At 55.4% G+C, this 12,500-nt stretch overlaps 1 protein-coding gene across 1 annotated transcript in view; it reads left to right on the top strand.

Moving 5' to 3' along the window:
- DLGAP1 (DLG associated protein 1) overlaps window positions 1-12,500 on the top strand; it is an 82,070-nt gene that overhangs the window by 10,209 nt on the left and 59,361 nt on the right. Inside the window, exon 3 of the mRNA XM_054381624.1 lies at window positions 2,738-2,952. Within this exon, the coding sequence (XP_054237599.1) occupies window positions 2,738-2,952 (215 nt within the window). The remainder of the gene's footprint in view (window positions 1-2,737; window positions 2,953-12,500) is intronic.

The raw sequence follows: 12,500 nt of genomic DNA, 5'->3' as shown, positions 1-12,500 counted from the left end.
AAGGCTGGTCTGGTGCTCTTGGGTTGATGGTTGCACTTGATGATTTTGGAGGCCTTTTCTAGCCTTAATGATTCTATGACGATGATGATGTTGGGTTGATGTTTGGACTTGATCTTGGAGGCCTTTTCCAGCCTTGATAATTCAGTGATGATGGTGTTGGGTTGATGGTTGGACTTGATGATCTTGGAGGCCTTTTCTAGCCTTAATGATTCCATGACGATGATGATGTTGGGTTGATGGTTGGACTTGATGATCTAGGAGACCTTTTCTAGCCTTAATGATTCATTGATGGTGTTGGCTTGATGGTTGGACTTGATGATCTTAGAGACCTTTTCAGCCTTAATGATTCAATGATGATGTTGGGTTGATGGTTGGACCTGATGATCTTAGAGGCCTTTTCCAACCTTAATGATTTGATGATGATGACGTGGGGTTGATGGTTGGACTTCGATGATCTCGGAGGCCTTTTCTCACCCTGATGATTCTATGGTTTAACTCATCCATGGTCAATGGATGCTTTTTTTGGGTCTGTTGTAATTCAATCTGTTGGTTAAGGTCCATAAAGCTCTCAACCCCTTGAAGGAGGCAACTCTTTTGCTGGGTCTTCTTGTGATGTTAAAGCTCATTTGCAGAATGGGACGTGTCCAGCATCCCTCTGACTTCACTAAGGTGAATGCCAGCAGCTCTGCTTCCATCCCAGCACTGATGATCATCATCAGGTCTGAGGTCAGCTCTCCCCCTACTTTTTTTTTTTTTGTCAGAGGAACAACAACCATGCAAGTGATGAGGATGAACAGCCCCATGGATCAGACCAGCTTGGGGGCTGAGCTCTTAGAGAGCAGTTCTGGGGACAAGGACCTGGGACTGCTGATGGACAACAGGGTGACCATGAGCCAGCAATGTGCCCTGGTGGCCAAGAAGGCCAATGGTGTGTATCAAGAAGAGTGTGGGCAGCAGGTAGAAAGAGGTTCTTCTCTCACTCTGCTCTGCCCTGCTGAGGCCACAACTGGAGTCCTGGGTCCAGTCCCCAGTTCAAGAAGGACAGGGAAGTGCTGGAGAAGAGACAGCAAAGGGCTGCAAAGCTGCTGAGGGGCCTGGAGCAGCTGTGTGAGGAGCAAAGGCTGAGAGCCCTGGGGCTGTGCAGCCTGCAGAAGAGCAGCCCCAGAGGGCATCTGAGCAATGCTGATCAATGCTTCAAGGGTGGGAGTCAGGAGGGTGGGACCAGGCTGTCTTCAGTGGTGCCCCAAGGGGCAGAGGGCATAAACTGGAACATCAGAAGTTCCATCTGAACATGAGGAGGAGCTTCTCTAATTTATGGGCTGTGGAGCCCTAGAGCAGGCTGCCCAGAGGGGTGGTGGAGCCTCCATCTCTGGACACATCCCCAACCCCCCTGGATGTGTTCCTGTGTGACCTCCTCTAGGCACCCCTGCCCTGGCAGGGGGGTTGGACTGGAGGATCTCCAGGGGTCCCTTCCAACCCCTACCATTCTGTGATTCTGTCCCTGCACGATGTCCTGATGCTGAAAAAAAATGCTCTGGCCAAAGGATCATCTGATTTCCTGGAAAGCAGGAAGCAGCTCTGTCCCAGCTGTGCCACCCTTCATGGCAGGAATCCTCCCTAGAAGGAGCCTCCAGGTGCCAGGTGCTTGCATGCAGCCCAGTGAGTGCCCTTGGAGCCAGACCCTTGGCCACAGCCTGGGGGAGAGGCTCTGCACAGCTCCTTCCTGGGAAAAGGAAGCATCTGGAGGGCCTCACAGGCACTGTGCTCTGCAATTGTTCCAGAAGACACAGCAGAGCATCCCAGAATTCCAGCATGCACCACCCCCCTCCAATGCTGGGGATTCAGCCACCTCCCTGGGCAGCCTGCTCCAGCTTTGAGAACCCTTTCAGGGAAGAACTCTTTCAGTTTTACCTCATCTCCAACCTAAACCTCCCTGAGGTGCAACCTGAGGTCATTACCTCCCATCCTATCACATGTTCCTGGGGAGAGGAGCCCAAGCCCCACCTCGCTCCAGCCTCCTTTCAGGGAGTTGTAGAGAGCAATGAGGACTCCCAACAGCCTCCAGAATTCAGTGATCCTTTGGTCAGATCAGGCTAAGGATTGGACCTTGGCCAGAAAAGTATCTGTTGTGGCTCAGCCTGGTCAGATGTTGCTGGGAACACAAGAGAGACAAGGACCTGACGGAGCAGGTCCAGAGGAGGCCACAAAGGGCTGGAGCACCTCTGCTATGGGGCCAGGCTGAGGGAGCTGGGGGTGTTCAGCATGGAGAGCAGGCTCCAAGGAGACCTTAGAACTGCATTTCAATATCTGCAGGGGACCTGCAGGAAGGTTGGGGAGGGACTGTTCAGAAGGGTCTGTGGGGATAGGACGAGGGGCAAGGGGCACAGAGTGGAAGGCAGGAGGTGGCAGCTGAGCAGGAGGAGAAAGTTGTTTGGTGTGAGGGTGCTGGAGGCCTGGAGCAGGCTGCCCAGAGAGGTTGTGGAGTCTCCTGGTGTGGAGAGCTTCCAACCCCCCCTGGGCACTGTGCTGCTGGGCAAGCTGCTGTGGGTGCCCTGCAGGAGCAGGGGTTGGGCTGGGGCAGCTCCAGAGCTCCCTTCCCACCCCTCCATGCTGTGAGTAAGACTAAGGCTGGGACCTTGTGGCCAGGAGGGTATCTGGTTGCACAGCATGGTGAAAAGCTGCTGTGAAGCGGCAGGAGGGAGGAGGGTGCTGCTAAGAGCATTGTCTGTGTCCCCAGGTGCCCCAGGATGAGTGGTCTGGGTACAGCCCCCGGGGGAAGGAGGAGGAGATCCCCTGCCGCAGGATGCGCAGCGGCAGCTACATCAAAGCCATGGGGGACGACGACAGCGGCGACTCAGACACCAGCCCCAAGCCCTCTCCGAAGGTTGCTGCCCGCAGGGAGAGCTATCTCAAGGCCACCCAACCATCCCTGACAGAGCTCACCACCCTCAAGTAAGTCCCCTGCCTCGCCTCCCCCTGCTGGGCTCAGCACTAGCACGTGGAGGTTGTGTTCCTCTTAGAGTCATAGAATCATTGTCAGGGTTGGAAGGGACCTCAAGGCTCAGCCAGTTCCAACCCCCCTGCCATGCCCAGGGACACCTCACACTACAGCAGGTTGCTCACAGCCACATCCAGCCTGGCTGCAAAGACCTCCAGGCATGAGGCTTCCACCACCTCCCTGGGCAACCTCTGCCAGTGTCTCACTACCCTCATGGGGAAGAATTTCTTCCTAACATCCAATCTGAATCTCCCCATTTCTAGTTTTGTTCCATTCCCCCCAGTCCTATCATTCCCTGACACCCTCAGAAGTCCCTCCCCAGCTTTCTTGTATCCCCTTTCAGATACTGAAAGGCCACAAGAAGGTCTCCTCAGAGCCTTCTCTTCTCTTTTTTTTCTTCTTTTTTTTTAATCATTTGAACAAAAAGAAAAAAAAAAAAAAATAAAAAAAAAAGGAGAGTGCCCCGAAAGCCAGAAGCTAAAGCCTAGCCTTGAGCACCAAGGCAGTGCAGAGTGAACTCCACAGCTGTTTGCCTGCCTCCTGCACACCCTCATCACTCTCCCCCTGCAGCTCAGCTCACTGAACCCGAAAGATCCTTGTCTGAGGCAGAATTTGCCCAAGGCTGTGCCTTTAGAATGGGGAAAAGGAGAGCTGCAGCCCCTCAGGTCTCCATGATCAGTGACAACAGACTCCTGCTGCCTCTCCCTCTTTCATTTCTCCTTCTGCCTTCCCCTCCTCTACCCCATTTTTATTGTTCTCAAAGATCTTATCTGAGAAATGGGTTGGAGAGAAAAATGTTTGATGCTTGGTGGGAATCTTGACATCATGGATTCATAGAGTGGTTTGAGTTGGAAGCGATCTTCAAGCTCATCCAGTTCCAACCCCTGCCTTGGGCAGGGACACCTCCCACCAGCCCACCTCCCAGTTTGCTCAAGGCCTCATCCAGCCTGGCACTGAACACCTCCAGGGAGGGGACACCCACAGCCTCCCTGGGCAGCCTGTGCCACTGTCTCACCACTCTCATTGGATTTAGAATAGTTCCATGTGGAAAAGCCCAATCATCAACCCAACACCACCATGGCCACCAAACTATGTCCTCAAGAGCCATGTCTGAAGTTTTTTTGCACACCTTCAGGGCTAGGGACTCCACCACCTCCCTGGGCAGCCTATTCCAATCCCTGACCCCTCCTGCAGCAGAGGAATTGTTCCTCATGCCCAACCTAACCTTCCCTTGGTGCAACTTGAGGGCATTTATTCTTGTCAGAGTCTCACAGTATATCAGAGGCTGGAAGGGACCTCCAGAGATCATCAGGTCCAACCCCCCTGCCAGAGCAGGATCACTGAGGGGAGTCTGCACAGGAATGCATCCAGGTGGATTTGGAAAGTCTCCATGGCAGGAGACTCCACAACCCCCCTGGGCAGCCTGTTCCAGGGCTCTGTCACCCTCACTGGAAAGAAGTTTCTCCCCAGCTGAAGTCTTCTATGTTCAAGTTTGAACCTGTTGTTCCTTGTCTTATCACTGTGAACCACCCAAAAGTGCCTGGCCCCCTCCACTTGACACCCACCCCTCACATATTGATAGACATTGATCAGATCCCCTCTCAGCCTTCTCTTCTCCAGACTAAACAGCCCCAGGGCTCTCAGTCTCTCTTCACAGGGGAGATGCTCAAGTCCCCTAAGCATCCTCCTGGCTCTCCCTTGGATTCTCTCCAGCAGGTCTCTGTCTCTCTTGACCTGGGAAGCCCCAAACTGGACACAGGATTGCAGGTGTCCTATCACTAAGTACATGCAAGAAGAGACCCACTTGGCTCCAACCTCCTTTCAGGAGACTCCTGAGAGAGAAAGAGACTGAGGAGCCCAGAACTGGACCCAGCACTCCAGATGTGGCCTCAGCAGGGCAGGATGGAGAGGCAGGAGAACCTCCCTCAACCTGCCAGACAGCATCCAAAGCCTGGCTGAAGGTGAGGCACCCAACAAGCAGTGCCCTGAGCTGAGGGGCTGCTGGCAGTGAAAGGGGCTGCGGGATGGGGCAGTGAAGCCCAGCAAAGGATCCATCCTGGGAGGCACTCAGCAAAGATGGAATCAGAGCTCCTGCGGTGGTGCTAATTAGCAAAGTCATTGTTCCCTAATTGGAAGGCACTCAGTGAGAAAGAAAATGAAGCAGCTTCCCTGCAGGGCTCTAAAAACAGCCAGGGGAAGGAAGAAGAGGAGATGCATCACCTGGAGGCTTCCTTCCACCTCCCCACGGCCAAGGCCAGTGGAGCTGCTAGGATGTTTTCATTCATGTCAGCTGAATGAACACAACAGCTCCATGACAAACAGAGCTTCCTTTGCTTCCTCTGACATCTTCTGCCCTCCTGCTCTGCCCTGCTGAGACCCCACCTGCAGCACTACCTCTAGTTCTGGGGCCTGCAGCATAGCAGGGATGTGGAGCTGCTGGAGAGGGTCCAGAGCAGGCCACTGAGATGCTCAGAGGGCTGCAGAACCTCTCCTGTGGGGACAGGCTGGGAGAGGTGGGGCTGTGCAGCCTGGAGAAGAGAAGGCTCCAGGGAGACCTTGGAGCAGCCTTCCAGTAGCTGAAGGGCCTCCAGGAGAGCTGGGGGAGGGACTTTGGACAAGGGCTGGGAGTGACAGGAGGAGGGACAATGGCTTTGAGCTGGGAGAGGGGAGATTGAGACTGGAGAGGAGGAAGAAATTCTTGAGAGTGAGGGTGGTGAGAGGCTGGCACAGGTTGCCCAGGGAGGTGGTGGATGCTCCATCCCTGGAGATATTCAAGGTCAGGCTTCATGAGCAACTTGCTCTGGCTGCAGCTGTCCCTTCTCACTACAGGGGCTTGGAGCACATGACCTTTAGAGGTCCCTTCCACCCAAATCATTTCATGATTCATAGAATCATATCGGAGAATCAGAACGGCTCAGGCTGGGAGGGAGCTCAGAGCTCATCCACTCCAACCTCCCCACCATGTCCAGGGACACCTCTCAACCAGACTCAGCTGCTCAAGGCCTCATCCAGCCTGGCCTTCAACACCCCCAGGCAGGAGGCAGCCACAGCCTCCCTGGGCAGCCTGTGCCAGACTCTCACCACCCTCACACTCAAGAACTTCTTCCTCAGCTCCAGTCTGACCCTGCTCTGCCTCAGCTCCAAACCATTCCCCTTGGCCTGTCTCCAGACACCCTCAGCAAAAGTCTCTCTGCAGCCTTCCTGCAGGATCCCTTCTGCCAGCAAAGCCAGGGAGCAACATCTGCTCACTTACCAGCAGGGAGTGTGGCAATGGAGGTGCACCAGAGCGAGCTGTGAATGCCACAGCATGGCAGGAATGTTGTGGGAGGGAGATTCCAAGGGAGAGGAAGGGAAAAAAATCCCTAAGCCCAAAGCTGAAGGAAAGCAATAAAGGCAATCTGTGTGATGCCAAGGAGCCAGGCCATGGATCTGTGCTGTTCCCAGAGTTATTCCTGCTATAAAAAGCAACCCTGGGGATAATGAAAGCCCTGCTGGGAAGAGAAGGAGCATGAGGACTGGTGGGTGGGGTGGTGGGGTGGGCAGAGTGGGCTGGAGAGCTCTGAGAGGAGAGAGAGGTCCCACAGGATGCAAAATACCTTCAAAACACCAACAGGGAGAGCAAAAGGGGAACAGGTTCTGAAGTGGTTTGCTCTGCCAAGGAAGAGCCTGGAGGCACCCAGAGATGCACACAGAAAAGAGAGAGCAGCAGGAAGAGCTGCAGAAGCTGCTGAGGGGCCTGGAGCAGCTGTGTGAGGAGCAAAGGCTGAGAGCCCTGGGGCTGTGCAGCCTGCAGAAGAGCAGCCCCAGAGGGCATCTGAGCAATGCTCAGCAAGAGCTGAAGGAGCTGTGGGGGGCAAGAGGCTGGGGCCAGGCTCTGCTGAGTGGTGCCCAGGGACAGGCCAAGGGGCACAGAGTGGAAGGCAGGAGGTGGCAGCTGAGCAGGAGGAGAAAGTTGTTTGGTGTGAGGGTGCTGGAGGCCTGGAGCAGGCTGCCCAGAGAGGTTGTGGAGTCTCCTGGTGTGGAGAGCTTCCAACCCCCCCCTGGGCACTGTGGTGCTGGGCAAGCTGCTGTGGGTGCCCTGCTGGAGCAGGGGTTGGGCTGGGGGAGCTCCAGAGCTCCCTTCCCACCCCTCCATACTGGGGTTCAGGGATTCTGAGCAATGTATGTCCTTCTCTTTCCCTGAAGCTCTTCTGCAACAGGCTGCCCAGGGAGGTGGCTGAGGCTCCATTCCTGGAGATATTCAAGGTGAGGCTGGAGAAGGCTCTGAGCAACCTGATCCAGTGGAGGATGTCCCTGCTGAGTGCAGGGGGGTTGAATTGGATGCCCTTTGGAGGTCCTTTCCAATCCAGACCATTCTAAGCTTCCATATCCCACCCTCAGGAGTGCTGTGAAGTCCTCCCCTGTGTTTTCAATGTTCTTTCCTTGTCAGTGCCCTGAAGCTCTGCTCCCACCATTGCCACCCCATGCTCTTGGTGCCTGCTCTTCTGCTGCGCTTGGTTGCTAAGGGACAGCTGAAGCTGATGGATCAGAGCTGCCATGCAGCAAATTCCCAGCCATTAAACAGAAAAACCCCAAAACCCAGAACAAGAGAGAGATTTGTGTTTGCACAAAGCTGAGTCTGGAGTGCTCAACGTCCAACAGAAGGAGCAGAAAACAAGCAGTGCTAATTGAGTTAATTATTCATCAAGACTTTCTGGCCTGATCATCTCCAAGTGCAATGTTCTTGTCCTCTGCAATGATGTGGAGCAATTTAAAAGGGAGTAAACTGAAAGCCAGCATTTTGCTGCAGCTTTCAGGGAACAGCCAGAGAGTCCCAGCCTGCTGGGAGGGACCTCAGGGCATCCTCCAGGGCAATGCTTTGGAACTAGAGAAGGGCAGAATGAGGTTGGACCTTAGGAAGAAGTCCTTGACTGTGAGGGTGGTGGAAGAGTGGAATGGGTTGCCCAGAGAGGTGGTGGAAGCCCCATCCCTGCAGGCATTCAATGCTAGGTTCAGTGGAGCTCTGGGCAGCCTGCTCTGGGTGGGGATGTCCCTGCTGAGTGCAGGGGGGTTGGGCTGGATGCCCTTTGGAGGTCCTGTCCTTGGTGCATTCTGTGATTGCACCCTGCCCAACCACACAGCTCTGCCATGCTCTGATGCTGTGACAGAGTCAGGACTTCATCTCACAGCATTTCAGAGATTCAGGGATTGGGCTGGGTTGGAAGGGACCTCAAAGCTCATCCAGTTCCAACCCCCCCCCCCCTGCCACTGCCATGGGCAAGGACATCTCCCACTGCTCAAGGCCTCATCCAGCCTGGCCTTGGTGGGATGTAGCCAAAGGTCCTTCACCCACCCTTGGGAAGGTGCAGTCAGGGCTGCTACTGAATCTGCTGAGCCCTTCACAGTGCTTTTGCCCCACAGCTCCTGGTCCTTGCCAGAGCCAGTCTGTGCCTGGCACTTCTGGAGCCTTCTTCTGGCATCCTTTTCACACTGGGTGGGCACAGCTTGTCAAGTTCCCCAGGAGGCAGCAAGGTGCCCTTCTGGCCAAGAAGGCAAATGGTCTCCTAGGGTGCAGGAAGGGGAGTGTAGCCAGCATGGCAAGGGAGGTTCTCCTGCCCCTCTGCTCTGCCCTGCTCAGGCCACAGCTGCAGTGCTGGATCCAGTGCTGTGCTCCCCAGTGCCAGAGGGACAGAGAACTGCTGGAGAGAGTCCAGGGGAGGCTGCAAAGCTGCTGAGGGGCCTGGAGCAGCTGTGTGAGGAGCAAAGGCTGAGAGCCCTGGGGCTGTGCAGCCTGCAGAAGAGCAGCCCCAGAGGGCATCTGAGCAATGCTCAGCAAGAGCTGAAGGAGCTGTGGGGGGCAAGAGGCTGGGGCCAGGCTCTGCTGAGTGGTGCCCAGGGACAGGCCAAGGGGCACAGAGTGGAAGGCAGGAGGTGCAGCTGAGCAGGAGGAGAAAGTTGTTTGGTGTGAGGGTGCTGGAGGCCTGGAGCAGGCTGCCCAGAGAGGTTGTGGAGTCTCCTGGTGTGGAGAGCTTCCAACCCCCCCTGGGCACTGTGCTGCTGGGCAAGCTGCTGTGGGTGCCCTGCTGGAGCAGGGGTTGGGCTGGGGGAGCTCCAGAGCTCCCTTCCCATCCCACCATGCTATGATTCTGGGATGTCTGCTGCAGTGCTTTGCCTCTGGCAGCAGATTGGCAAACCCTCCTTTTCTTTTCTTTTTTGCTTCTATTGAAATGCTCTTGAGGAGTTCATTTCCCTGCCCCTGCACTGGGGATCAGGATGGGGACATAATGGAGCTGCTTCTTTCATGGAGCTCATCCCTCAAGGCCAACAGCCCATGGAGCAAGAAAATAACCCATTTGAGGTTCATGCAGACAAAGCACCACTTGAAGAGCTGCCTCTTGAACTAGAGGCTTTGATGTTGCTCTCTTCATCTTTTCACTGTGTTTAGATCATGTGGTTGGTTTTGTGTCCTCCCCCTGAAAATGAGGCTTTAGTAGATCAGAATAAATGCAAGAGAGAGGAAGAGTCCTGCTGTGTGAGGAGCACTGGGAGAGAAAAGGCTGAAGTAAAAATGGTGAGAGTCTGGCACAGGCTGCCCAGAGAGGCTGTGGATGACTCCTGCCTGGGGGTGCTCAAGGCCAGGCTGGATGAGGCCTTGAGCAGCTGAGTCTAGCTGAGAGGTGTCCCTGGGCGTGGTGGGGAGGGTGGAGTTGATGAGCTCTGAGGTCCCTTCCAATGCTCATCCCGAGGGGGAGTCTGTTGAGGACTGCTTTGGGTAGGAAGGGACCTCTAATGCTCATCTGGTCCACCCCTCTGCAGCCAGCAGGGACCTCCCCAACCAGAGCAGGCTGCTCGAGCCCCAAACAACCTGACCTGCAGTGGTGCCAGCCATGGGGCAGCTCCCACCTCTCTGGGCAGCCTGGGCCAGGCTCTCCCCACCCTCAGTGTCAAACATTTCTCCCTTCTCTCCACTCTCAATCTCCCTTTTGGAGTCCAAACCATCCCCCCTTGGCCTGGCACCACAGGTCCTGAGAAAAAGTCTGTCCCCAGCTTTCTGCTCACCCCTGCAAGCACTGAAAGGTCACCAGAAGATCTCTCTGGAGCCTTCTCTTCTCCAGACTGAAGAGCCCCAACTGTCCCAGCCTGGCCTCACAGCAGAGGGCTTCCAGCCCTCCCAGCACTGCTGTGGACTCTTCTGGCTCTGCTCCAACAGGTCCCTGTCTGTGCTGTGCTGAGGGCTCCAGAGCTGGCCAGAACCCATGCAGCAAGGACCATTTGTGGTCTGGCAGTGGACCCTTTGCTAGCACCAAAGGCAGCAGATGCCAGCTTTGTGCTGCTCTGAGGGAGCTGCTCCTCAGCAGATGAGATTTTTTTTTTTTTCTGGCTGATTCCAAGTTTTTCTTCCTTTCTTTTTGACTCTTTAGCAACACACCAGGGACTCACAGAGAGGGTTTAATGGAGTTTTATTTTTAGCTTGAAGGTAGGGCATCCCCATGAGGAGCTTTACTCCTTTCTAAACAACCAAGCAGGAAAAAAAATAATCCCTGGTGAGGAGGGAGAAAGCTGAAAGCTCTTTCTCTGCTGCCCTGGCCTCCATCAGCAGCACAGCAGCTTCTTGTCCAAAGCCCTGCAGAAGCAGCAGAACATAGCTGTCACCATGATGAACTTCCCCCAGCCTGTGATCATGGCCTGACCAGCACCAAGCAGATGCACTTGAGTGGCTTTGTTGTCCACATGTTCCTCCCCCATGTCCCTCAGGCTTTGCTTTGTGGCAGGCTGGGCCTGGATTGTTTGATCTTCTGCCCACAATAAAATGCAAATAGCATCCCTGGAGGTGTTTCAAAGCCATAGAGATGTGGTGCTGAGGGCCATGGGTTGGTGGTGACCTGGCAGTGGTGGAGTCTCCATCCCTGGAGGGGTTTCAAAGCCATGGAGATGTGGTGCTGAGGGCCATGTGTTGGTGGTGACCTGGCAGTGGTGGAGTCTCCATCCCTGGAGGGGTTTCAAAGCCATGGAGATGTGGTGCTGAGGGCCATGGGTTGGTGGTGACCTGGCAGTACTGGGTGGGACTGGATGACCTTTTTGGACTGTTCCTGCCAAGATGCTGGATGTTTCCAGCAGCCCCCGTGGGGGTAGGACAATTAGCCAAGGCTAATTAATCCCCAGGGATAATGAAGCTGGGGTAGTTAGTGAGGTAGTGGTTTTGAGGTTGGTTGTCCTTGGTTCTGGGTTGAAGGTCTTGTGGTGCTGGGGCCCTTCTGGTTGCCTTAGGGCAGGTGTCAGCCTTTCCCCTGCTGCCTCACAGAAGTGCTCAGGATGTGTTCCTGGATGTCCAATGGAATCTGCTTTGTCATTTGCTGTTGGCAGAGCTCAGCACCCATCTGGCACAACACTGAGCTACAAATCCAAAGGCAGAATCCCAGCATGGAGAGGTGGGAAGGGACTTCTGGAGCTCCCCCAGCCCAACCCCTGCTCCAGCAGGGCACCCACAGCAGCTTGCTCAGCACCACAGTGCCCAGGGGGGGTTGGAAGCTCTCCACACCAGGAGACTCCACAACCTCTCTGGGCAGCCTGCTCCAGGCCTCCAGCACCCTCAGAGTGAAGAATTTTCATAGATTCATAGAATTGGTTCGATTGGAAAAGGCCTCTAAGCTCATCCAGTCCAACACGAACCCAGCATCACCATGGCCACCAAACCATGGCCCCAGGGGACATGGCCACACATTCCTGGAATGCCTCCAGGGATGGGGACTCCACCACCTCCCTGGGCAACCTGTTCCAGTCCCTGACCACTCTTGCAGCACAGAAATTGTTCCCCATCTCCAACATCTTCCTAATACGCAACACATTTTTCATCATTTCCAGTATGGGCATTTTCCCAATATCCAAAAATGTCTCCTCCTGCTCAGCTGCCACCTCCTGCCTTCCATTCCGTGCCTTTTGCCCCTTGGCCTGTCCCTGGGCACCACTCAGCAGAGCCTGGCCCCAGCCTCTTGCCCCCCACAGCTCCTTCAGCTCTTGCTGAGCATTGCTCAGATGCCCTCTGGGGCTGCTCTTCTGCAGGCTGCACAGCCCCAGGGCTCTCAGCCTTTGCTCCTCACACAGCTGCTCCAGGCCCCTCAGCAGCTCTGCAGCCTCCCCTGGACTCTCTCCAGCAGTTCCCTGTCCCTCTGGTCCTGGGGAGCCCAGTGCTGGCCCTGGCACATCCCCTTGCATGATGCCTAAAAGCTTCCAGGTGGAATCCAAGGGCGCAGGGCGGTGGCTGCTGTGAGCACCGCTTGGCACCCCGGTGGCAGGGGCTTTGTCTTCTCCCCCTGCCAGGAATATTGAGCAATTAGCACAAGTTTGCATCTTTTTAGGAGGCAGGGAATGAGCAGCCAGGGAGGATCCCCTGACCCAGATTCGGTGCCGCCGTCGGAGCGCTGGGAAGCAGCCCCAGCTCCTGAGCTGCCTGAGGTGTGAGACTGCAGCCTGGAATCATCCTCCTGAAATACCTCCGCAATTAGCAGAGCCGGGGGTGCCACTG

This window comes from Indicator indicator, chromosome 6 (genome assembly GCF_027791375.1).
Source record: "Indicator indicator isolate 239-I01 chromosome 6, UM_Iind_1.1, whole genome shotgun sequence".
Classification (NCBI taxonomy): domain Eukaryota; kingdom Metazoa; phylum Chordata; class Aves; order Piciformes; family Indicatoridae; genus Indicator; species Indicator indicator.
Note: the sequence above shows the minus strand (reverse complement) of the source record. Positions and strands in the feature narration are given on the sequence as shown.